The sequence below is a fragment of the Gordionus sp. m RMFG-2023 genome, chromosome 2 (assembly GCF_954871325.1).
Source record: "Gordionus sp. m RMFG-2023 chromosome 2, tfGorSpeb1-WG-v2, whole genome shotgun sequence".
Classification (NCBI taxonomy): domain Eukaryota; kingdom Metazoa; phylum Nematomorpha; class Gordioida; order Chordodea; family Parachordodidae; genus Gordionus; species Gordionus sp. m RMFG-2023.
Window position 1 is genome coordinate 27,910,403 of NC_088776.1, and position 26,590 is coordinate 27,936,992.

Sequence of the window (26,590 nt, forward strand, 5' to 3'; positions counted from 1 at the left end):
AATACATATTTATCTCCCTCCGCTCCCTTGTTTTCATTTGCAATTTATTTAATATACAAAGCAAAAGACAAAAATGAAGTTTTATTTAAAAGTTTAGTCTTTTATAGAATGCTGAAAATAATCATCTTTGATTTTTATTATACTAAATTAGACAAGATATTAATTTATTTCTATTGCTCTTTATTTTAGCCTTTAAAGAGGAACAATAAAATCCTTTATAACATTTTTCGATTTTAATTTATTCCTATTTTTAAGTATGTAACTCGTTATTCAAGTTAGGTGCCCAACCTGGTCGTGAGCATATTACGGCGTCAAAGAATTTCATAGACATATTAAGCATTGATTACTTATTATTAAGCCACAAACGGTTTATTAACAATTATATACTGAAACTCACTTGTAGCAATCGGGAGAAAGCTCTCTTATAAGAGCACACCGTCTTGTTTTGGCTTAATTATTTAAAAGGATAGAGCATTCATTCTTTTATTTGATTGACCAAGATAAGTTGATGGCTTGTGAGGTGTGTAGTAAATATTTACAAACTAAATCGTGTTATTTATCTAATTTTGTTATATTAAATTCCTAATTTAATCTGGAACCAGCATTAATAGCTATGGCCAATTGAATTCTATTTTAATAATGAATTATAAAATAATGCATAAAATGTAAATTAATCAAAACTTGACTTTCATTTAAACGAAAATGCTTTTTTTGAAAAAAACCAATAAATAAAAATATCTTAAATGATAACCCTCAAGAAGTATCGATATGATATTCTCTATATGTTAAAAAAAATATGAATAAAAATAAAATATATATGAATTTGATATTCATAACTAAAATTATAAATTTTTTGATTGGCATTTATTTTTTTGATCGGCCTCAAAAAAAGACATTATCTTGCGCCTCGAGGGCAAAATACCCAATTGGTCTTATGGCCAGTCCGCCTCTGGTTACTAATTGTAAAAAAAGAATTGTAATTATGGAACTAATTATTGCCTACCTGATCCATAGTAATTTGTAAAATAAACGCTTGAATAATATATAACAGAAATCTGATTAGTTTAATAAAATAAATACTATTTCGATGACAAATAGCTAAAAATTAATGTTCAAAATAATGGTTTGATAAGTACACAATTATATTACATTAAGTATTTGGCATATAAAAATAAAATATTTAAAAAATTTATTAGTTACAAGTCGAAAAGATATACAATTTTAAACTTATTAATCATTTATTTGACAAAAATGTATTTCGATGTCATAAGAATAATTTTTATTAATTAAACAATATGAAGACTAGCAATACTATAAAAGTTATGATTAAAATATATAAAATATCTATATACCTAGAATTTTATATCTAATCAAGATAAAAAATATATATGAATTAAAAATAGGTGATAAGATAGGATTAATATCTTCAATGCACAATAAAAAAATAAAATAAATAATCTTAATATACATGGTAAATTATATTTGAAATGTTTCAATAATATAAATAAATTATGTTTAAAAAATTAAAATCTATAGTAAATGTTAAGTTTAATTTCAAACAATAACGTAAGAATTGTAATATTGGTTTAAAAAGTGGTTATTGCCTTTATTAATTATGATAAATATTAAAACGATTAAAACAAGTAGGCATATGTATATAAATGCCCTTTTAATATATATCGGCGTTGAATAAATACGTAAATTGTCCTTATAAATATTAATTATAGTTATTTGGCTTTTAAAGTCTCGATGGTTAAGGTTTGTGTCACAAGCCTGGCACAAAGGAAAGTATAAGGAACTAATATGTTCCTGATCTTTAGATAAATTAAAGTTGGCAGCCATTTTTTCAGATAAATTTGAACCGCTATAACCGTCCGTTACGACATATTGAATGTATTGTAATATATCATTATTATATAAGATGTGAACATGTTCAACTCCAGGAAATGTTTTGTGAATAATCAAATTTTTATGCTCTAAAAATTTATATTATTTTATAATAAAATAGATTTTAATCAATATTTAAAAAAGCAAAATAAAAGATGCAACCTATACCATTAACACTATAAACTAAAAAAGTATTTTCGACGATCCTATTTAAATGGATGAAACTTGTTATTATAGTTATATATGGTGTAAATTTTATTATAATCCAAATTTTAAAGAACTAGCTCAAACAGATCCATAGATATTGGCCTTAAAAATGTTCAAATATACGTTATCTAGCTTCAATTATTTCTCAAATTATTAGGTAAATATTTATGCTAGTCAAAAATTATATATTAATTTGTAGCCCTTAAAATTATCCCTAAATCTTTTAGTAAAATGTTACTTCGGGTAAAATAAATTTTTTGAGAGGAGGCGTCTTTTAAATTTGAAAATCTGATTTTACAGGAAATGTATTCTATCATATTTGGAATACCTGCCCTATAAATGTCAGGCAATTTCGCCATGAAGTTTTTAACCTAATATAATTTACATTTGTTTTTCGTGATAGGTATTTCAAACATGCTAGAATACATTTCCGGTAAAATCCGATTTTTGATTTTAAAAAACGCGCTCAAGAAATGATTTAAAGTTGAAAAAATAACAAATTGCAGGAAAAAACACATTGACGCTAACATATATAATATAAAAAAATTGATCTCCATTAATTTTATTTTGCAGATACCGACTATGAGTCAAAAGTCATTTTAGGATCACTTTCCGTTATTATTTTGAGATGTTTAAAAAAAAATTATTATTACTGTTATTTTGATAAAAGCATGTTTTGGGATATGGAATCTCTCAGGATTCAGAATGCCAAGGTGAGGATTAGAAATCTCAAATTCCCGTGTTTTTTGGAATCTTTTAAAACCCATAAGGATTTGGCGTAGTTATAAATGAAGCTTCTTTTGCATGATAAAATGAAAATTTTATTTTTTCTTTGATAATTTACAGATTTTTATTTTATATATTAGTATATTTTAAAGTTTTTATGATGAATCTTAATGGACAAATTTATTTTTTTATGTCTTTAAATTAGAAATAACAATATATTTTTTTATATTAGCAGATAAAAATTTGTTAAGTTTGCGATCTAAAGTTTTTTTTAATTTGTTTTTAAACAAAATTTGAATAAAATTATTGATGTTTTCAAATTATGTAATCTATTTTTCTTAAGTTATAGAGGATAAAAAAATTTAATTTTATGCGCATTGTGGTGTAAAAAATTTAAAATATAATATACGATAAATCATTGAACTCAGAATAAATATGTAGATTCCTAATAATATGTTAAAAAAAATTTTAATCGTGGAATATTAAATTAAGGAATGTTTGATGTTGCTTTATATTCAGGAGTTAATATAAATGGAATGGATCTCTGGGTTTATTAGTGAGCAGTGGTGATTGTTTAGAGAGGAGTAGAAGGAACAGAGCCAGAGAGGATACATTTTGTCCGTTTACACTATGGGATTTTAAAAGACCATCCAAGTATTAAAATGGAATTTTTACATTGAGGGGAAAAAAAATTTCTATCCAATATAAAATACAGATTTACATTATGAGCTTATATTGTATTTTCATTATATCAACTATCTCATGTAAATGATTCAAATGAAGAAGTGATAATAGTGTATTATGTAAAAGATCAATCATGTTCACCCACTTTTATGACACCTTTTTTATAACATTATAATAATTATTTTATATTCGATCTCAATTAGGTGCTATTATTCTAAAAATTTTTATCATCTACATATCTATATTTCATCCCTGAGAATTAGATTATTCCATCTTAGAACTTGAAAAATTTTTAAAAGAAATATCTTCACATCAAAGATTTTTCTTTTTAAAAAATATTTATTTCTACCAAATACTTTACATATTTTTACATCTTCTTTCTTTTTTTTAAAAAATGAAATTATTATAATTGTTTTTATGAATTTTTTAAATATAAAATTGGAAATTTTAACTAGGGCTTTTAACAAATATCCTAGAAAAAGGGAGGTTTAGATTAATATCCATTCCATCTTATATTTTTTCTTCATTTTTGGCATTACGTTTGATGAACAACGCCATGATATCTTTCACTCACAAAGATAATCTTTTAAATTTGAGCTTGACTGCTTGGATATCTTTAGCTCTCCCTGTAGCAGTTTTACCCACAGTTTTAAAACATTAATCAATTCTTGAATCTTTAATTTAAATTTTTTTTTAAATATTCTCATCAAACCCCCTTTGGAATATATTCGACTATTGCGAAATGCTGAGTGTACTAGTGGTTATGAATGGTTGGAAGCATTAACAAAACCTATGTAATTTCTTATCAGATGAACAATCAAGATTTGCCATAGGCCATCGAATTGGATGTAACATAGTACTACTACATACATGCATAATGTAAAATATCAGTATTGAAAAGAGAGACATCTTACAAAGCATCCTGGATCCTGCTAATTTATCATCAAATGATGGCCTAAGGCCAGATTTTAACTTCTGGTCTTTAAGTAAATCCTTAATTTGGGACTTCACATGCGTCTCTTCATTTCCAAAAACTGTAAATTCTGACCTGGTTGATATACCCGAGAAAAGAAACAATTAAATATACGAAATTAACAAATTACATTTTTTTTACCAATTGCAATCTCTTCCCCCTTGGACATATGTCAACGGAACTTTAAAATATTTTAAAAATATAGGTAGTAAAATAAGAGGCCTTATATCAGAACCCAAGGAAATTTATTTTTCAAACAAAATATTTAAATTACCATTTTAAAATATAATTATTGGAATTGGTTATATATATTATAAATTAATAAGAAAAAAAAATGAAAGAAAAAAAATAATCATAAGAAAACAAGATATTATATTTTTTAAGCAACTCATTTTGGCCAGAATCAAGAAAAAGGTAGATAATAATTTATGATTGTTTTAAAAATGTAATTATTTTACAATTTATGATAATAAATACATCAAAACAAGTACTCATCAGTAGAAAAATTCCATATATTTTAAGTAAGATATAGAAGAAAACAAGATAGGGCTAATATTATAAATATTTATGATAAAATAATCAATATTTTCCAAAAGTATATTTTATAATAAATTTTATTTACATATCAGTGTGAGTAATCTATCAAATTATAAATTAAGAAAACTTTTTCATCAGAGAGTTGTGATATGAATTTTTTTTTAAATATGATATTTAATAATATTAATGATAATACAGATTGATACATAGTATATTTTATAATCATAGCAAATTCTTATTAAAAGAGCGAATATGTTTGCGCGAAGTCATTATCGCGAGCGCATTATCGCGAAACAATAACTATTTAAAGGAAAACAACATATTATTTATTATTTGATGTTTTTTAATAAAAATTGATATGCTACTATTGTAATATTATTTTTGTTACAATTTATTAGTGATTTTCAGGCCCAAGATTTTAAGTAAAAAATATTTCTTGAAGTTCAATTTTTGAACATATTTTGATAAAAAATTTTAAATCTTCTTTGTAATATATCTTTTTGGAAGAATTCTTTTGTGAAATTTATTATAAATATAACAATTTTTAGGTGAAATCTTTAATAGTTTTTTTATCATTTTTGTAAAATTATCTATTTCTTAAGTATACTAAAAGAGGTGGGTTTTCTAAATAATTCTTTTTTAAATATTTATATTTAACTTATTTATCTTATTTTATATGATTTTTTAAGGATAATATTTTAATGTGACAATTGTCATATTCGTTATTTTTTAAAAATATCATTTATATTGTAAAGATGTTAAATAAAATTCAATGAAGATGTTCCTTGGAAAAATGGCAATTATCATAATCGGTATTTTTAAACATATTAGATTTTTTTGACGCTAATATAAATTATGTATTTTTAACATGTTACATTAAAACTTCAATTAGGATGTACCATATAAAAGCGACAATTGTCATAATTGTTATTTTTAAAGTTTTTTACATTTTTTTGACGTAAATGGGCAAAAATAAAAAATGTTACATGTTAAAATAAAATTTCAGTGAAGATGTACCATAGATATAAGTTACAGTTGTCATAATCGTTGTTTATAAAGTTTTGTGAATTTTTTTTGTTGCAAATGGGTAAAAATATAGATTGTAAACATGCTAAATTAAAATTTCATGAAGATGTACCATTGAAAAGTGACAATTGTAATAACCGTTATTTTAAAGTTTTTTGACCAAAATGGGTTAAAATAAGTATTGCTAGCATGTTTATTCAGTGAAGATGTACCCTAGATAAGTGACAATTATCATAATCATTATTTTTAAACTTTTTTTGACGTAAATGGGCCAAAATAAGTATATAATAAAATTCACAAAAGAATTCCTCTAAAAAGATTTATTTACAAAGAAGTAGGGCTGTGCCGATCCACATATTTTTCACCGATCCGATATTTATACTGATTTTTAATCACCTCCGTTTGAACCAAATGTAATTAAGAAATCAATATTTTTTATGCAAAAAATCGAATTATGAATTTAATTTAATTTTTTTATTTCTACAATTAAAACTATAATAAAAAAAAATATATTTAATATATCCATTTTATATTCGTATGAATTATAAAATTGTAATATTTAATATATAAAATTATAATATATTAAATTTTTTAATAAATATGAGAGCCTCCAGATTTTCTGGGAATAAGCTTCTACGATATGGACTATCTATATCTCCTGCCGTACTGAAGGCAGACTCTGATGATTCCGCAGATAACGCATTTTGCAAAATTATCTTTGTCTTTTGTAAAATATTTTCATAATTCAGATACCATATTTAAAATAATTCTTTTATTTAAAGTATAAATAAAAAAATTGGCGTTATTTAAAAAGATTTAAAATAAATAAAACTTTGGGTGTTCCTTTCTATTTTTATAAAAAAATAATTTTAAAAAAAAAGAAATTAAATTTAAAAATGTTTTTTAGAAAATATTATAATAATGTAAAATAAATATACATAACATAAAATAACAAAAAAAAGAAAAGTAAAAAAATCGGATCGGGTTTTTACAGGTATCGGTCCGATCCGATATTTTCGGAAAACGCTAAATATCGGTACCGAACCGATCCGATATTTAATATCGGCACAGCCTTACAAAAAGATTTAAAATATCTATCAAAATATGTTCAAAAATTTTTTTGAACTTCAAAAAATATTTTTTGTTTAAAATTTTGGTCGTGAAAATCACTAATAAATTATAACAAAAATAATATTACAATAGTAGCATATCATTATTTTATTTAAAAAACATCAAATAAAAGAAATCCATTTTCATTTTATATTCTCATTTCATTTCAATAAAAGTTTCGATGAATTGACATGGAACCACAATATAATCTTAAAAAACACAGGTTTTATAATATATGGATTGGATAGACACATTCTTGCCCTGAATTCACTCGTGGAAAATTCTTTTAGATTTTAGGGTCCAAGAAGATAAAACCGTCAATTTCTGAGAATGTGTTAAAATTTATTTTTCAAATGCTTAATAAAAAAAAAAGATTTTACATTCATGTTTTCAAAACATTTTATTAATTTTTTACTGAATTTTCAATTTTTTTGAATAGGATATCTTTATTAGTTTAAGCGTTTCTTCTTAATTGGTGTCTGGACCATTAATGGTAATGAATAAGTTCCAAAGCAGCATCATTAATATATTCCTCATGAAATATTAATGTTGAAGGAAATATGATACTGGTTGGAGCATGTAATTTTATATAGCAGATAATACAAATTTTATCGTCAATTGTTACTGATTCATTCAAGTAAGTATATTCTTAGGTTTTCACACCATATATGTTTATCCAAATTAAATGGATTGTAATCTACTGTTTAAATAAATGCTTTTAGGAAACGAAATAGAAAAACCAACCCCAGAACCATTCACTACTCTTTTTCTCCACCTCCGCAAGGAATTACGAATTTCTCGAAGCCTTCACATGTAAATATTTTGACCAGATGTTAAGCAAATATGAGTTATGTTAGTCACGCTATAGGCCAATCGTGCCGAGATTAATTCCTCGGACACTCAAGGTCCAATAACACTATAGTCAGAGCCTTAAAATCTGCCGGTATTTTATCAACCATTGAGCCCAGTGGACTATGGCCCGATGGCAAACGGCCAGATAGATCTACATTGAACCCTTGGAAAAAGGCGAATCATAACCTAGGATTTTTCTTACATTGATCCTCTAACGCCATCAATGGCGATGCTCTAGAAGGCGTTGAGTTGATTAAACTGGCCAAATTTATGTCAGCATTACCTAGTAACTTAACATTCTTACCCATAATTGCGAGATTAACGTCGTTTTACCTTTGTCTCTTTTAATTAGGGCAACGAATTACATCTGCGAGGATTTCAACGAGGGAAACTAGATATGGCAGAAGATATCGCTATCTTATATTTATATGATCGATCAATTAATCCATAAATAAATATAAAGATATTTATAAACCAAGGGGAATGGAATGGACTGTATAATAAAAATAAGCATATCAATTTTTATTGAGCATCAGAATATAGAATTTTCTTTATCTCCATATCATGATTTTTATTATCTTTATGGCAATCAAATTCATATTTACCCGATCGTTGAGAAACTTCAACATTATTCATATAAACTCAATCATGAAATTATCATAATATCATATAATAAATTTTGGCTGGATATTCTTTGATAATTATTATATTATTACTTAAAAAATGAGAATTTTGATATGAAATTAGTAAAATTATATTAAAATATGTTTAAATAAAAAAGTTTTTAAAACAAGATTTATTTGCCATCTCATTTCCAGGGATATAACCCTCCTTCTAAAAAAATGGGTTCGGGTTTGGATTCAGTGAAAAATATCTGAACCCAGTTCGGATTCAGGGTTCGGAGACCAGAAATATAATGACTTATTAAAATTAGTTAAAATAACAGAAACATCATTTTTTTTAAAATTTATTTTAATTAGTATTGCCATAATGTTCTTTATATTATATTATTTTTAACATAATTTAAAATAAATAAAATGAAAGTTTAAAATAAAATTTTTTTAAAGCTTGAACCCTGTACCCTAAATTTTAAAAAAGGGTTCGGATTTGGGTTCAGCGAAATATCGAGGGTTTGGGTTCTCATTTCAGCTATTATATCAGATGTCAACAAGAGATTAGCAGGGGTTGCATTTCCATTGTCTTAAGCTGTGGATGACAAACATTTACAGGTTCTAAAAGATATAAAAGGAACGTACAGTGTGAGGGCAAAATTTGTTCTCACAAAACAAATTTGTCTTCTTCAACTTCTATAAGTAATCATTCAAACCTAAAATACATATCCGTAATTTTATTTGTGTAATGGCTAAGGCTTAAGTATATCCTGTTTATCTACCTCTAAAACCACTAAACCTAAGTTCTCTGTGATTTCTTATCCTGTACTAATATCGGTAATATTAAATAAATATTAAATATTGCCATAACCACACCAGTTCCGGCTCTAATGATAAATAAAATGGTCTTTTAAAATGAGAACATTTAAGTATGAAATCCGTGTGATTTGTTTTACGTATAAAAGTATTCATAATTTTCGTAAGTTTTTTCTGACCTTCTTGAAGTTTTTTTAATGAGTATTCGATAAGTTTTTTAATTGGGGAGGGAGGGGGGGGGGTTAACGAAATATTTTCTGGGGGTTTATATTCTAAGGTCTTTTTTGATTTTATCGTAGAATATGACTTATTTTAGTGATATAATTACAAAATCTAAAATGGTTAATAAATATGAAGAATAGATAAACGCTAACGCCATTTGGATTAAGATTAGAATTAAGTATATATTACTTTAAATACATAATATATACCTTAAAATTTATTTTACAAAAAAATTATGTATACCATGTCTAGATCCGTAAAAATTTAAGCAAGCAGAAAGGCTTCTTAAATTAACCGACCCATCACCATCGCCCTGTAAAATTAAAGGTTGTTTATCAGGAAAATCTTGAGGTTTGTTCCATTTTAGTAGTTCTGGGGTAGGTACAGATATACCATGTAGGCAATGTAACATGACTCCTATACTTTTATCAGAATTATGATGATGTGAGCCATTATAATCCATCAAGTCCATCAAGTTTTTATTATCAAACCACATTTCATAAGCTATATTAAAAAATATTTTATTATTTCGTGATTTTGTATTAAAAAAACAATGATATTACTCAAATCCATATCATCTAAAAAGTCAGACAAGATATTTTTGAAAAGATAATTGATTACGTGAAGCATTATGCATCCCCAAACTCAAAGGATGATATTTAGCATAAGAGAATCGATAAAAGATAATCAAAAACAAAATTTAATATTAATGGAGTTTAAGATAAAAATTAGAGATATCCTTAAATTCAACGATTTCATAACAAAGTTAAAAATTCTAGTGAAAAATTAAAGTTAAGCAAATCCTATATACCTAAATTTGTAAGCCATTCTTGGCTTCAACAAATAATTGTTTTTAATGTAACATTATAAAAATAAATAGAATAGAAAAGTAATGTATATATGCTATTTGAATTTTAAAACCAACTGATAAATTTGCTACATAATCTTATGCATCATTTTAAATTTAGATTTAGTTAAAATTAGTGTTGTATAAATTAAATAAAACCATTAGGTAGTCCCAAGTCAAAGAAAAAGGTTTCTATATTATCCAGAGAATAGTTTTTTAGTGGGGTGGATATTAAAGTTTGATTCGGCTGCCAATATCCAACATGAGGTAACAGCCAGGATAAGCTAGGAAATGTTCTCTGGCAGTCTCTTATTTTTAAAGCATTCAATGGATACGCGTCTAAATTATCACCTAATTTTAAAAATAATTGTAATATAATTAAAAAATAGTATTGGAGATGAATCTACCTGATGCGTAAATTTTTAAGGCCTTTACAGTCCCAGCCCACGGAGCAGAGAGTGTTACCCAAGCTTTCAAAAAAGTTTTTTTCCATATTAAACTTTGAGTTTGCAAAAAATACTTTGTATAAGAGCATCCCATACTATGACATATTATAACGACAGGCAATTTACCATTACTATTATACATTTCTTCAATAAGAGTCTTCATATTATGCATCATTTCCACATTTTCAACTATTCAATGTTAAAAATATTGTTTAATTAAATATCAAATAACAATTTATGTCTCTTTCGCCACATCACTTTTCTTACTCACTATAAGAGATCAGCAAAGCCTGTGCCGATAAAAAAATTGCAAAAGTTGTCCGGTCTATTAAATATTTTACCCAGCCCGGCCCATTATATTTTTTAAAAAATTTGCAGGCCCGTTAAAATTTTACGAAAAGGCCGCCCCGATAGGTTAATTTATTTGAAAAAAATTTTTCAGCCATCACATTTTTATTATCTACATATATTTTTTCCCCAATGTTAATTAAGGCTCTTATATCTTTCTTATATGGCTATCTAGGCCGAGTTTCCATAAAATTTAAGCTGGGCCTTATTTATCGTAATTTTATAACGGGCGAATCGAGCCTCATTTTAGTAAAAATGAGTCGGGCAGGGAAATTAGTAAAAAAAAAGTATCAAGCTAAGCAGGGCCAGAGAAACATTTAAATAAAGGTCTGGGCAGGGTAACTTTTGTTTTATAATATCAGAACTGTTTTTAGTTATTAAGTTTAAATAAAATATGGTGTAGTTAATGATACAGTGATAAGATTCAAAATAGGAAGTTAAAAATATGAATATTACTGAAGAAAATTTTTTAAAAAATAAACATTATTAGCAAACATTGGTTCGGAAGCATATAATATTATATATAATTTGACACATTCTCAAAAATTTCAAGAAATAATTGGCATCCTTAAAAAAATATTAAGTTAAAACAAATCAGAGTTCGGCTAAAATCATAATAAAAATATTTCCAATTTGGAGAACAAATAAATACTGTGTAACTAGATACATTTATAACAGGGTTAATAATTTCGTTATTAAATAATTATATACCGAAAACCTAACATGGAAAGTTGCAAAATAGAAAATATAAATCAAATGAAAACGGTCATTTTTAAAGGATGAAGGTGTAAGTACTGTGGGAGAAAATCACGTGAAAGCGATATGTAAAATAAAATTCTTAGCTTGCTATAAATGTGGATTTAAAGATTTAAAATGACATTTATCCACTGTGTCGGTTGCAGGGAAATGGGTATAAAATAGGAAAAAAGGAAGGGGGTGGAAGACAAAAAAATGAGAGTATAACATGTTATAAACAAATTTGAAATAAAATTTATTAATATTGTACATTTAGTAAACTGGAGAGGCTGTATCGTTGTTAAATATTAAAACGTTGAGTTTATTACTGCACATACGTTTACAAGACAAATATTATTTTAAAACTTATAAAAATTCTAAAATAAATGTGATAATTTTAAAAATAAAAAACGTGATAATTTTTGTGGGAAAAATTTTAGAGATAATATTAAAAAAAAATATTTCAATATTTTAAAACATATAATTGATAAAGCAAGAATATGGGAAACTAATGAAATTGAGAATAAATTATAAAGAAAAATTCGACGATTTATTTAATCTAAGCGTAGAGAAATCAATCCTTCGTAGCACAGGTAAAAAAAATAACATAAAATTATAGATGGAATTCCTTCGGAATTTAGATATGCTATATCTCCGAATTAAATTTATTTGTAACGCTTTCAGATTTAAAACATATATTAAATAAACTCTAATAAAAGTGACTTTACTGTTATTTTAAGATTTTAGACAGATATTGCCAAAAGAGTCAAAAAAGTTACATATTTTAAATATCACTATGATATAAAAAAAATATATAGATAAAATTGATTGATGTGTAAAAGTGTTTATATGCTTGGTATATCGATGCTAAAACAGATGACCAGGTGGGGTCTATGCAGACCTCAAGCTCCAAAAAACCATTATAACTCATGAACTACCTAATAAAATGAAAAATAATTTTGCATATTACCTAAAAATATTAAACTACTAAAAGATCTAGACAAAAATATAGAAAGAATTTTGAGTAAATGATTGTGGTTTGCCTAGTCCTACCTATGCTATGAAGTGTTAAAGAAAAAAAATAATCGTAAAAGAAGACGCAAAAGAATGGCTTTTTACAGACTGGCCATAAAACTAAGTGGGCATTTTGCCCAAGAGGCCGCGAGAATGTCGATTTTTGAGGTCGATCAGTAAAAAAAATGAAAAAAAGAGGTTTATCAGAAAAAAATACATATAAGTTATGACTTTCCTCTTATGATAATATTTTATATAAAAGTAATATTTCCTTTTTTAGCATTTAGATCATATTAATACATTTTTTGAGGATTATCATTTAGATATTGCTATTTTATGGGTTTTTTTTCAAGAGAGAAATGAATGTTAGTTTAAATGAAAGTCAAATTTGTTTGATTTATATTTTTATGATTTATTTTTATAATTTATTATTTAAATAGATTTCAATTAGCTTTAAAATAATGAATGCAATAATATCCATGTAACATTATGCATATTTGAGATAATACAGTTAAGCAAACAAACCCTACAGAGGAACAAACCATAATGAAACACTTATCAAATTTGAAATTGAAAATTTAAAACAAGGGAATTTCCTTGAGATGGTAAAAATCATATCAAAAAGGATAAAATACTTAGACATCATTTAGAAAAGGCTTTTTTCAGGAGCAAAAGTAGAAAAGGAAAGCTGAAACTTCCTGATAAATAAAAAATTCAAGGGAAGAAATTCTCTAATAATTTTATGTTAAGGCAAATTAATAAATTATTAATGCTGTTTTAGTTAAAATTTGGAATTTAATATTATAAAAGGGAGATAGGTAGCAAACTATTAGTTTGCAAATATATAGTACAAGAAAGCAGCTGATCTTGGCGAAAATAGGTAAAACAGATGGTGGGCACGTGAAAAAGACCTTAGATAGTAAGTTATATGATAAAGTCTTACACCCGATCTTTATAAGGCAAAATCCAACCTTATCATTGGCTAAATCTTTAATTGAGAATCTGAGCAATTTAAATGTTAAATCCTTTATAATTTTTTTAAAATAATGGGGCGGCTCTCATTATATCTTCAAACTAAAAATTTAGAGATTTATCAACTTGGGAAATGAATGAAGATGCCAAGTCTGTATTTTATAACGTTTACCTCCATTCAAAATGAAGCTAAAAATAGCTACATATTTAAATAAAAATATTCCTGATTTAAAATTGCCAGATAATATTTGAATACAAAATGAAATGCTAAAAACCCGAATAAGTCTAACAAAGAGTATGTATAGTGATAAATGCAAAGATGAAAGTCCGAATTATTTCTATATTTTTAAAGCATTTCTTCCTTACAATTGATCAAATTATAAATAGTTTAATTTAACAATCATAAGATTTTTGGTGAGAGAATGTGCAATATTTGTATCCGAAGAATTTTGATGAAATAAATATCTAAGGTATTTCTGACCCTTAAGAGAGTTTCACAATTAGAAAATGTATTCAGTGACAAATTACGACATGAATTGTCTTTATTAGCCCGTATTTACAAAGATTTAATAATCAGGTTAATGAAAATATTCAATGCTTAATATGATTCTATGAGACTCTTTGATGCTAAAATATGCACACAACCAGAGTTGGGCACGTTACTAAATAAAAGTTAACGATTATAAAATATAACAACTAAGTTAGCATAGTCACATAAAAAAACTATGGCTTATGTTACCTTAATTTAGAACATGTAACCGTTACAAAAAGTTCTTCGTTACATAATTAAAAATAAGAATAAATGAAAATAGAAAAATGCGATAAAAAATTTTATTGATTCATTTTTCAGTTAAGTCGAAAATAAAAAAACAGTAGTAAAGAAACGAAAACTAATTTATTAATATTTTATTGTCTGATTTAATAAAAATCAAAGATTATCAATTTAAAGCATTCATTCGACAAGGGCTATAAGGGATTGGTAAATAAGTATTGTAATCAATAAATATAGCACTAATATCTTAAGTTCTATAAAAAATATGAATGATATCTCCCAGGTTAATAGTCAAAATTTTTCAGAATTGTTTTAAAGTATTTAGATAAAAAAAAATGTTGTAGGGGAGACTGGGGTTAGTTGAACCGATTTTTACAAAATTGGCTATACTGGTTTTTTTAGATAATACAAAAAATAATATATTAGATACCAAAAACTATACTCTATAAAGATGCCTTATAAAGTTTTATAAGAGTTTAACCATTTTAAAAAATTTTTATTTTTTGTAAAAGTGGAAATTTTGTCCAGCAAGCCCCAATAGCGGGGTGAGGCAAACCATTTCAAGGGGCTTCCTAAACCATTAATGTTTTTAGGGCCATAATAAATTGAAATGAATTTTTATTTATTAATAATGATACGTATAGAATAATTTTATTGTTCAAAAATATCATAATACATATAAATTAATAATTATATATAAAAATTGAAACTTAATTTTGATTAATTTAATAAACTTTTTGGGCATAAAAAAAATAAGGATCTTAAGGAGAAATTGTGATTTCTTAGCATAAATCCTAAATACCAATAAAAACAGCCATAAAATTGCTTTTCAAGATTTTGAAATTTTCTCCATTATCTGCCATAATTGAGGTGCATGGTTTATAAATACTCATAAAACTTTCCCAAATTAAAGACGAGTGTTTAAACTTTGCTATAAAATTTAATTTACATGTAAATGATTATATATTTTAGGCTGTGTCCTAAATATCAAAAATTGTATCGCGCAATTTGCGCGAATCTAGCGAAAAATATAATATAAGTCATTTTTAATGGAAAATTAAAATGATGGCCTAAATGATTTTTTCGATTTTGGGCAAATTATGTGATTCTTAAAAATTTTACGATTCGTAAAACTTTAATCTTTTTATCATTAAACTTTTGCAAATTGCGTGAATAAAAATGGCGAACGAATTTCAATTGATGGAAAATATAAGACCTTATAGATATTTGTGGTGTAATAGTGACCATAAATATAGAGATACAGCTGCAAGTAAAGTCAAATGGAAAGAGATTATATAAATATTATTTTATATTTTAGGTTCAGGTGATGCTATGATGAACAACAAGCACTTAAATTTGTTGAAGATTTTTACTGGCTAAAAGAAAATGTGGAGGATATATGTAAGCACACTGAAGCAAGTTTCAGTTTGAAACAATCTAAGGATGCTATTAACCCATTAATGGTCAAGATTTTTCTAGTGGATAAAAATGCTCAATTTTTTCAAATTATATTGATTAATGCTCAAATATGATATTCTAAAAAAATCAGCCAAAAAAAATAATCCTAAATAGAAAATCTAGCCTGGTGCATATATGCACCGTTAACCATTAAGAGGTTAAAAAAGATAAAAATTATATAAAATACTATAAGATCAAAAAACAACAAATATCTTTATTCTTTTTTTGTAATTTATAATAAAAAGGAGAAAATGTTTATATATTATGAAAATTCTTGAAACACTTAATATGGAGTGCGATTTGACATGTTTGACACATATATCTTGAGTGCGTATGGCAATATCTGCATCTTCGTCTTTTTCCATCTATAATTTTGGATAAATAATGTCCAGATGAATCAATAGGGTTTTCACACTGTAATGCAAACTGGCTGGCGTGACCTGTACTTGTAATTTTTTCAATTTTTACTGGCGTTCGAAGGAGGTAGTTAGTAACTTCTCGTCTAAATGCAAGCAAACTCTTCTTGTCATCTCGATTCACGAATTTCCAGATTTTCCATGAATTTACCAAAGCTACATCAATAAAATTGGTGAATATTGGCCACCACCATTTTTTTCCTCTTATTTTTATTCTATATGTAGATATTAGATTATCACATAGATCAACTCCACCCATGTGTTTGTTATAAGCAGTTACCATATTTGGCTGAGGAATTTTTATTTTAGAAGATATTTTCTTAGAATACCTTGAAACATTAGAAAGCAAAGAGATAGTGTGGCATGTCGATGCAACGGTCACCATCGAATTATCATTCCAACGAACTACAAATATTTCGTTTAATTTTTCAAACCTATAATCATAATATCCTCTATCTTTTTTTGCTACAACCTTTATAGATTCAACTGGGCAATGCTCTATTCTATTGTCCCTCACAGTTCCAGTTGCAAAATATCCCATTTGTTTTAAGTATGACAAGAGTTTAAATGATGTAAAGAAATTATCAAAATATATTTTATGATAATTTGGTTTTTGCAATGCCTTTAATAATTTTATGATTACATTTCCACCTAATCTATATTCATATTTATTTTCGCTTTTTCCTTGATATATATCAAATGAGAATACGTAACCGTCGGAAGAAGCCAATATCCAAGACTTGTATCCAAATCTAATTGGTTTTCCTTTTATGAACATTTTGCAAGAATGTCTTCCTCGATATGGTATCATCTGTTCATCTATTGATAAATGATGTTTGAAAATTCCAAATTGCTGAAATTTATTATTCAATATATTAATATAAGGCCTAACTTTATAAAATCTATCATGTATATCTATTTTAGTATTGTCTGCCAAATGGATATTATATTTCAAATTTCGAAATTGTAATTGGGTCATTTTATCCCGGATTATTGGAATAGAAATATCGCTATCATTAGACCAGTACATTCTTTCTTGTGGGAGAGAATGATATCCAGTAAATAATAGAATTCCAATAAATCTCTGAATATCTTGGATGGTTATGCATATGTTAGGTCTATTCATTTGTTTACATAAATATTACTTTGTTCTACAATTAGGGAATATAAATCTTTGTCGAAATTAAAGAAAATATATCTGATGGACCATGTAAATCATTTTCAAGTTTTATTACATCTTCCTTTTCTCCATCGAAAGGGCTTGAAGAATATATTGCATCCGTTTTTCTCCATTTTAAATTGTGAGAAATTCGAGAATAGCTTCTTGTAGAATATGGTTCTGGAAGGTCGTCATCGACTGAATTATGAATCTTCAATTCTCCAGCTGTATCTGAAGGCAAAACTCCGACATTTGTTAAGTCATTTTCATCGAAATCTTCTTCATCACTAACTGCAGAGGGGTTTGGCGGAATTATAACCATATCTCTTTCTTCAATTGGTTCCTCTTCAAAAAGTTGAGCAAGCGCTTGTTCAATTGTTAGAAAACGTTTCATTAAAAAAATTTATTAAAAATTAAATATCTAGACAAATTATTTTCGTAGAATCTTGATTTTTTTATTAGTCATCTATTATTTTGATAATTTTGATTGAATTGACAAAACAAGTGCATAATATTTTATATAAATAAAATAAAATCTTCAGAAAGGAAGAGGCTAAAAATAATTTTAAACTTTTGAATATTTATGAACCTAATAATTTCATATAATTTGATCGGGATAAAAAATTATAATAGGAACAATATATTATTCGATTTAATCTCAGGGGGCTAAAAATTTTTTTTTAATTATTTTCAAAAGGTCTTTTTTTGGGTATAAAATTTTTTTAAAAAAATTCTTAGGGGGCTCGAGCCACCCACCCCTCCTCCCACCACCTTAGTGATGGTAGTGGTTTTAAGTATAATATAAAAAATTATAATTCATTATGTTAAATTTCATTTGTTTGAATTTTTTTAAATAATTTATACTGCTAGATGGTTAACGGTGCATATATGCACCAGTCAACTTTATGTGGTGTGGTTATCTATAAAAATTTTAATTATTTAAAAATTCAAAAATGATTGATAAATATTGATATATCTATAAAGAATATATACACACTAGTTTTCATCGAAATAATTTTATAATATGCTTGTGAGATCACTTAGAAAATTTTACATTTTAGACCTCATAAATTCGCAAAGTTTGAGGGTTTCTTAGGGACATAAAAAAATATTTTTTTCATATTTTTCTTTTCCAGTTTTGAAGTACAATGTCTGAACTATATAAAAATCTTTTTTATTATTTTTTAAAATAAAAACTACTATGTTAAAATAAGGTATATAGGAGGTGGTGCATATATGCACCGTTAACCAGTAACGGGTTGTACAATTCCGCATGTATTATAACATGAAATTAGAACTATATAATAATCTATATTTTAAGATTATGAGCCAAACATCCAAGATATGTTAAATGTACAAATATCATCACAAGTATTATGTTGTAGTTGGACAGACAGGTCCCACCGTTGGGGAGAGGAAGATATTGTCCGAGTTCGGAGGTAAGGGATGGTGGATAATCGGGACAGGGGGACCGAATTTGGATATCATTTTCGTCATGGAATCACAGGAACTGAGACGGGAAATTAATGAAACACGAATATTATTTTAATAGGGAATCAATCAGTAAAACATCCATTTCATTCAATATCATAAGCAGCAAAACAAAATAATATTTCATCCACAATTCATTTTCCGAGGTCTTTATATAGCCCTCTTTTTCAATCAAACAATAATAATTCAATATGCATTCCATGTCCTCGTCCATCTCGAAAACTGGTTAGAACCAGTTTTGAGGATGAAATCAAAACAGGCTCGGTATAAGTGAACAAATAAAAATATAAATCGTAATATAAGAAAAACATATCACTTATAAACGAATATCGTATAAACAAAGGAAAAAAATATATAAATGGCAATATAAGAAAAACACATCACTAAGCGAATATCGTCAAACAATATAAATTATAAACTAGTTAAAAAACAACATATTATAACATTAAATTAGTACTATATAATATTCTATATCTTAGGATTTAGAGCCAAACATACAAGATATGTTAAATGATAGTCAATCAGATACAAATTTTTGAATTTAAAATGAAATTTCCCTTCATATTTATAATTTTGTATATTATTTTCATATTCAAGATATGTTAAATGATAGTCAATCAGATACAAATTTTTGAATTTAAAATGAAATTTCCCTTCATATTTATAATTTTGTATATTCTTTATAATAAAAATTATTATGCTTAATAAATTTTTATAAAATGTGATTTAAGTCATTTTAGCAGTCTTCCTTAAATTAATACAAATCAAATCAAAACAACACTTTTTATTGAATATTTATAAATAAATGCTATAACTTACACAAATTTAAAAGTAATGGTAACTAAAAAATAAATGTATATAAAAATTTTGGAATAAGGGTTTCATAATTAATTTGTGTACAATGATTGCCCTCAATATCAATAATAATATTTTGTAATAAGCAGTCAGCCTTAACAATTTGTATAGTATTAGTAATATTAGTTTCTGAGGATTTATATAAGTGTTTAAATTTGGCACTCATGAAGATGATTATCTTCAAATAATATAAAATATAGAATTAGTAAATCATTCACATCTCAAACATTTTATATATTTTAAATTGAAACTAAATGTATGATTCGGGAGTCGGGACATGTTTCGTATCTCTCAAAACTCAAAAAAGTTTTGCATTTTGCAAAATTTTTAAGAATTTTTTTTTTAATTTAGGACACAGCCTTAATAAAAATTAAAATTCTGTCATGTAAAAATCTTTTGAAAATTTCATCAAAATTTTATATTTTTAATAATTAATTATTTCAAAAGATTTTTTGTCTATAGATGTAAACTAATAAAAACTATATTGATAAAATTTTAACCTTCTGTTGTATTTAATTTTAAAATGAGATTAAGTGGTTTGCCAAGCCCCGGAGTTTACCTAACCCCCGTCTCCCCTACCTGCATCTAGATACTATTTTATAAAAACATTTTGTTTTTAGATATATTTTTTAATACATTTGGTAAAATTTTATTTTACGTTTTTTAATATTAAAAACATTTGAATTCAATTCATAAAATATTATATCCGAATTTATTTCATAACAAAAATAAACTAAGCAAATTTTATTTTATGGAATGAATGATGACGATATAATAATAAACTATAAATTATATTTAATATTAAATTTTTAAATGATTACCACTACTAGTAATGATGAACAAATAATCAACCCATTATGAACGGATTCAAATATTGAATTTACTAGGCCTATTTATTTATAAAGCTTATTTTAAAATAATCTCTACAAAATAAAGCCAAAAAAAATTTCAGGAAATGTTTACCATGTCTTACATAAATTATCCAAATTTCATTAAGCATAAGGGGAGACCGGGGTTAAACGATTGCTATTTTACATTTTTATCAAAATATTTTTTAAAAAAAACAGAAAAAATTATAAATTTATATGTAGCCAATCCCTTGTCTATAAAATAAAAAGGTATAGCTCTCTACCTATAACACTTTAGGAGTTATGATCAATTTGTGTTAACCCCATATCCCGTGTAAAATGGTTAAGCACCAGGGTAAAGTGATAAAAATAAAATTGAACTTAACTTTATAAACAAATCAATACAATATGGGAAAGTTAAATATTTTATTAAAAATAGCACATTTTGAGTGTACATTTTAGGCATATCGTACATTTCAATTATTTTTAAAATTTTATTCTAAATAACAAAAACTATTTAATGTTCCTTTTTGCTCAAAAATATCTTTTAATATAATGTAGACGTTATAAAAAAATTATCTTCAACTTTAATCAGACAGAACATTTTAACCGTTTTACCCATAACAACCTTCCCCAAGGTGATATATTATATAAATCGTTATTGCTTGACTTCTAGTTAAGCTATTGACTTCCTTTAAATTTTATTTTGTAGCCATGACTCTAAAAAATCATAAAATATTTTGGTAAAACAAAATAAATTAGAGAGTGATTTTTAAAATTTTGGGTAAAAACGGTTTTTTGTCAAAATATGTCAAATCAAGAAAGTTTTCCAAAAGATAAAATATAAAAATATATCTTCTTAGCAAATTTAAGGCCTTTATGCTAAAGGCCTTAGAAAGTTATTAGCTTTAACATTGTTAAGCCGTTAATTACTTAACCCTGGCCCCTACTTCAAAACATTGTACCAGCACCTCATAGAGGATATGAATAATAATAAATTTTGACACATCAAATTTTGAATGATTTTTTATAAATGAGTATCGGGATTTTCATATATTTAAAGATTATCCCAAAAATAAAATTGTTATTCATAAAATATATAACCACTCTGCCTTCAAGTTACTTAGTAGAAAGGCTCTTTGGTGTAATATTTAGAGAAAGGGGGGATGCCACAATGATAAAAATGAGTGTTATATTACTAAAATCTAAAAATTATTATTTATAATATCAACTCATAATTTTTTTTTAGCTTACCTCAAAATTTGAATTTTAAAACAATAGAATCCTAAATTAGGCATTATGCACACCTCATAATTATAATACAAATGTATACTTGAGAAAATTAAAAATTAAATCTGTATCTATGTTCATTTGTAAGATTTATAAAGATACAGATACATTTTTTGAAGATAAATCTGTACATAAATACATTTTAGACCATGTATTAGTATCTAGATATATTTGAAAAATATCTTTTAACAACTCTTATTTCTAGCTAATTTCGATTATTCATTATTAAGAGGAGTCAAGAAACATGGAAATTGCGACATGCTATCATGACTACGATTATCTTATGAATCAATAAGTGAATGGGAACGATTGCCTGATATCAACAATGTGGTATATGAAAAATTAAAAGCTATATATAAAAATATAGAAGTTAAGAAAGAAACAGAAAGGGATCCAATTTTGTCAAGAGTGGTCAAATATGTAGCAGGCGGTTGGCTAGAAGATATATTAAAATTTTACTTGAAAAAAGGATTAGGAATCGTTCAAAAAATAATACAAGCATCTATATTAACACGCCATACGGGAAAAGTATGAAAACATTTGCCCTGTAACATGCAGTGGCCCCTACACTTTTTGAGCGAATGAAGCAGAATACCCCCATGAAAAGTATCCCCCCCCTTCGAAAAAATGATAATTATGACACCCATAAATAATAATTTTTATTGCATCAATTTTTAATATATAACATAAATAAAATGCAAAAAATATAACTTTATAAATATTATTTTTAAATTAATAATTTAGATAAATTAGGGGAAGAGAAAGCGAAAGAATTTATAATTTCATCAGTATTTAATTGTTTAAATAAAAAATTTCCCATTGATAATATGGTTAAATTATTGAGAAAAGAATCTTTCATGGTATGGCGCAGTCTTGTTTTAATTAATTTAATTTTACTCATGACTCTTTCGGCAGTATATGAGGCTGTGGGAATGGTTAATAAATATTTACATAAAATTCTTAAATTAGGGAAAGCAGAAAAATTTAAAAGTAAACGATAAGGTAAAATAAATGAATAGTTTTTCCAATATGAATCGTAAGTCCCTGAATTATCATCATCATCAGAAGAAGCTAAATAATGTATTGGTAAAAATATTTTAATATAAATTTACAATTCTCAGAATCTGACAAATCTTTAGATTCTTGAACCTCTAGGTCAGGAGTAATAATTACATTCCCCATTTTGGCCATCTTATAAATATTTCTAAACTTCAACATTTCTTCGAAAATTTGACTTGAATTTAAATTGTAAAATTCACAGATATCCTCGATATCTTCTTTAATAATTGATTTTTCTGCCATTCCCTTTGGCGTAAAAATGATGTTTGATGTAAAAATTTCATTGAATCATCATTAAATCTTTCGTTAAACTGCATAATAATTAAATCGAGTGCAGCATAAAAAAAACCTATTTTAAAGCTAAAAAAAATTTCTATATTTAATGATGAAAGTATATATACCTCTCCTTTTTGGATTGTAATGTTTGAAGTCTAGAACTTTCAAAATCAAAAGGTAGATTTCTCTCCTTCATAAAATCTTGCGCCTTTGAAAAAACATCCAAAAATTCAGTGTTATATTAAAAAATAATTAAGACATAATTTATATTATACTTCTCAAATTAATCAAGCAATCTTTTGCCAATTGAATTTGATTTATTGCATACCCTATATCCTTCGAAATGGTTTGCAATTTTGTACAAGCCAAACTTGTTATCAACAATATTTTATCCAAAACACAAAGTGATAAGATAAAAACAAATTTTTCTATTCTAAAGACTATAGCACTAGCCATAGTGGAAGTGGCAGGATCTTCAGAATCCTTTAAATTTGTTAAAGCTACCCTCAAGAAAAAATTTACAATAGCTTTATATGACGATAGCCAGCTTCTAAATAAAAAAAAACATTTAAAATTTAAATAAATAAGGAACTATTACCGAGTGGTATTCTTGACGCGTAGAAATCGTTGCGATTTTTTCAGATCATTACACTGAAATTTTTTGAGTACCTCATATCTTTTTACACCATTAAAATAGACATAAATCTCATCTAGTATTCCTAGAACATTTCGAAGTTCTTTAATTAATTGGCATAATTGAACAACTATTAAATTTAATCGATGACAATAACACCAAATAAAAGCTGCCTTTGGCGCCTCTGCTCTAATCAAGGCTTGCACACCATTGATTCTTCCACTCATGTTTGAGGCGCCATAATAACTTTGCCCAACTAGATATTCAAGGGGTAAATTCATCGAGCCAAGTTTGGATATTATATTATGCTTTATATCGAGACCTGTGGTATTTCCCGTACAATATATGTCAATCAGTCTTTCAACAGGCTTCGGCGTCTCACTATTTTCAACATATCTTACTATCAAAGCTATTGCTTCTGATTTCGAAACATCGTATGTGCCATCAACTATGATTGAAAAGCACCTGTTAAATGTAATCTCATTTTGAATTTTTTTTATAACCATATTTTTCATGGTTTCAATGAGAATGTTTATGTTATGATAATAGGTTTGAATATAATTTCGTTTTTAATCCCTTATTTTTTTTATCCTTTTTTCTTTCTTCATTTTGCTGTATATGCATTTTTATTATAGGTTCAGAATCTGCAATAAGCTTAATAAGGGCCATCATATTGCCTTCTTGTTGCCTGTTCCCCCAGAAGGCTTGGTTACGAGATATTTAATAAAATTTACTAAACATCGACCAAAATTTCCGTCAATATATTAAATTAAAAATTAAGTGGTGGGGAGGGGGGTCTTATTATAACATTTATAAACCAGAAATCACATGATCATAATGGATGTAAAAAAAAATTTTTTTTTATTAAAATAAAAAAATTTAAAAAAAAAAGTACCACCACTCAAATTTACTGAAGCAGTTGCTTCGGACCCCCCCCGTTGTAGGGGCCCCTAGTAACATGTATGGTGGCCAGCAGGGAATAACGATATTAAGAACTTTATAGGGACATGTAACGTATATCAAAGATAAGGAAATTCCCCCAAACCGATAAATCCAGGTTAATGTGGGAAAACCACTGATATAACTACACCTTGATTTTGCAGGATCATTTCAAGGAAAACTATGTTATTTATAGTTATTGTAAATAACAGAGATAAATTTAATCAGTTCCAACAAATAGTACGGGAATATAGTGCTTAACCAAATAATTTGAAAGATTAGCAATCTAGATTTATAATGAACCCAAGGAAAAACATTTAAAATTTTGTAATAACTCACTAATAAAACAATTTTAATCTTGCTATATCACCCGAGATCGAGCGGGGAAGTGTAATTTGTGCAAACTTTAAGTTCTCTTAGAAGCCTAACTTAAAAGAAGAAATAGACATATTTTTATTAGCTAACTCTTCACCAGAGCCTCATATATAGGCCCGTTAAATAAATTGTAAACACATTAGAAAAGGAGGAGGAAGATTATGTGGAAAGTAAAAAAGGTTTTGATATATAAGAAAAGTATGGACCCGAGATTTTCATGTAGAACCATGTTATATTCCATCAAAAGTTATATAACATCGGTTTTAAATTATATAGTAAAGGAGACAAAGAATTATGGAGGATATTCCGATTACTTACAGGGTCTCCCATTCAAAAAAAGTCCCAAACAAAAAAGGATAAGGTTCAATCATAAAAGGAAAAGTTTCAAACAAAAAAGGAAATGGTCCAATCAAAAAAGAAAGTGTCAATCAAAAAAGGAAAATCGTTACTTTTTAAAATAATTATAAATTATTTTCTTGTCAATTTTTCTTAAATTTTTAGCTTTTTTTATTTTATTTCTAACTTTTTCCGATTTTTAATCCTTATTTTTCATATCTTTTCTCAATTTATTTTTTACTTCACATTTTTGATAATTCATTTTTGTCTTTTTAATAATAATTTAATAATTTTCTTGTTATATTTCTTCAATTTACTCTATTTTATGCCTTCATCCTACATAACAATTTTTTGACTTTTTATGATAATTTTCTCATATTTTTATCTTTTATTTCACTTAATTTTTATTTCGCTTTTGCGATCAAATTTTATTAATATTTTTTGCATATCAAATTATTTCATTACAATTACGATGTAAATAATATGTCGTAATTTTTAAAGGCATCAGAACTATTCGGGATCATCATGGGATTTAAAAAGATCCCTTTAAGAATTCAAATTTTTAGAGGATAACAATCAATAGCTAATCAAAAGATTTATTCAAATGGAGATCAATCTCTCTCCTTTAATGGGCGAGTTTAGGCCTAGTGGGTCAGGAATTTTTCATCA

General features: G+C 26.2%; 1 protein-coding gene across 2 annotated transcripts in view; it reads right to left on the bottom strand.

The window, feature by feature from the left end:
- Positions 1–1,111: 1,111 nt before the first annotated feature.
- The window catches only part of LOC135923827 (phospholipase A2 group XV-like), a 51,159-nt gene continuing 25,680 nt past the window's right edge, over positions 1,112–26,590 (bottom strand). The window contains exons 5-8 of one of the 2 annotated variants that reach the window (XM_065458785.1): positions 10,906–11,133; positions 10,658–10,849; positions 9,895–10,155; positions 1,112–1,976 (exon numbers count right to left, since the gene is read on the bottom strand). In XM_065458785.1, coding sequence (XP_065314857.1) covers positions 1,555–1,976; positions 9,895–10,155; positions 10,658–10,849; positions 10,906–11,133 — 1,103 coding nt within the window. In that variant the 3' untranslated portion in view covers positions 1,112–1,554. The remainder of the gene's footprint in view (positions 1,977–9,894; positions 10,156–10,657; positions 10,850–10,905; positions 11,134–26,590) is intronic. The other variant, XM_065458784.1, reaches the window with a different exon arrangement.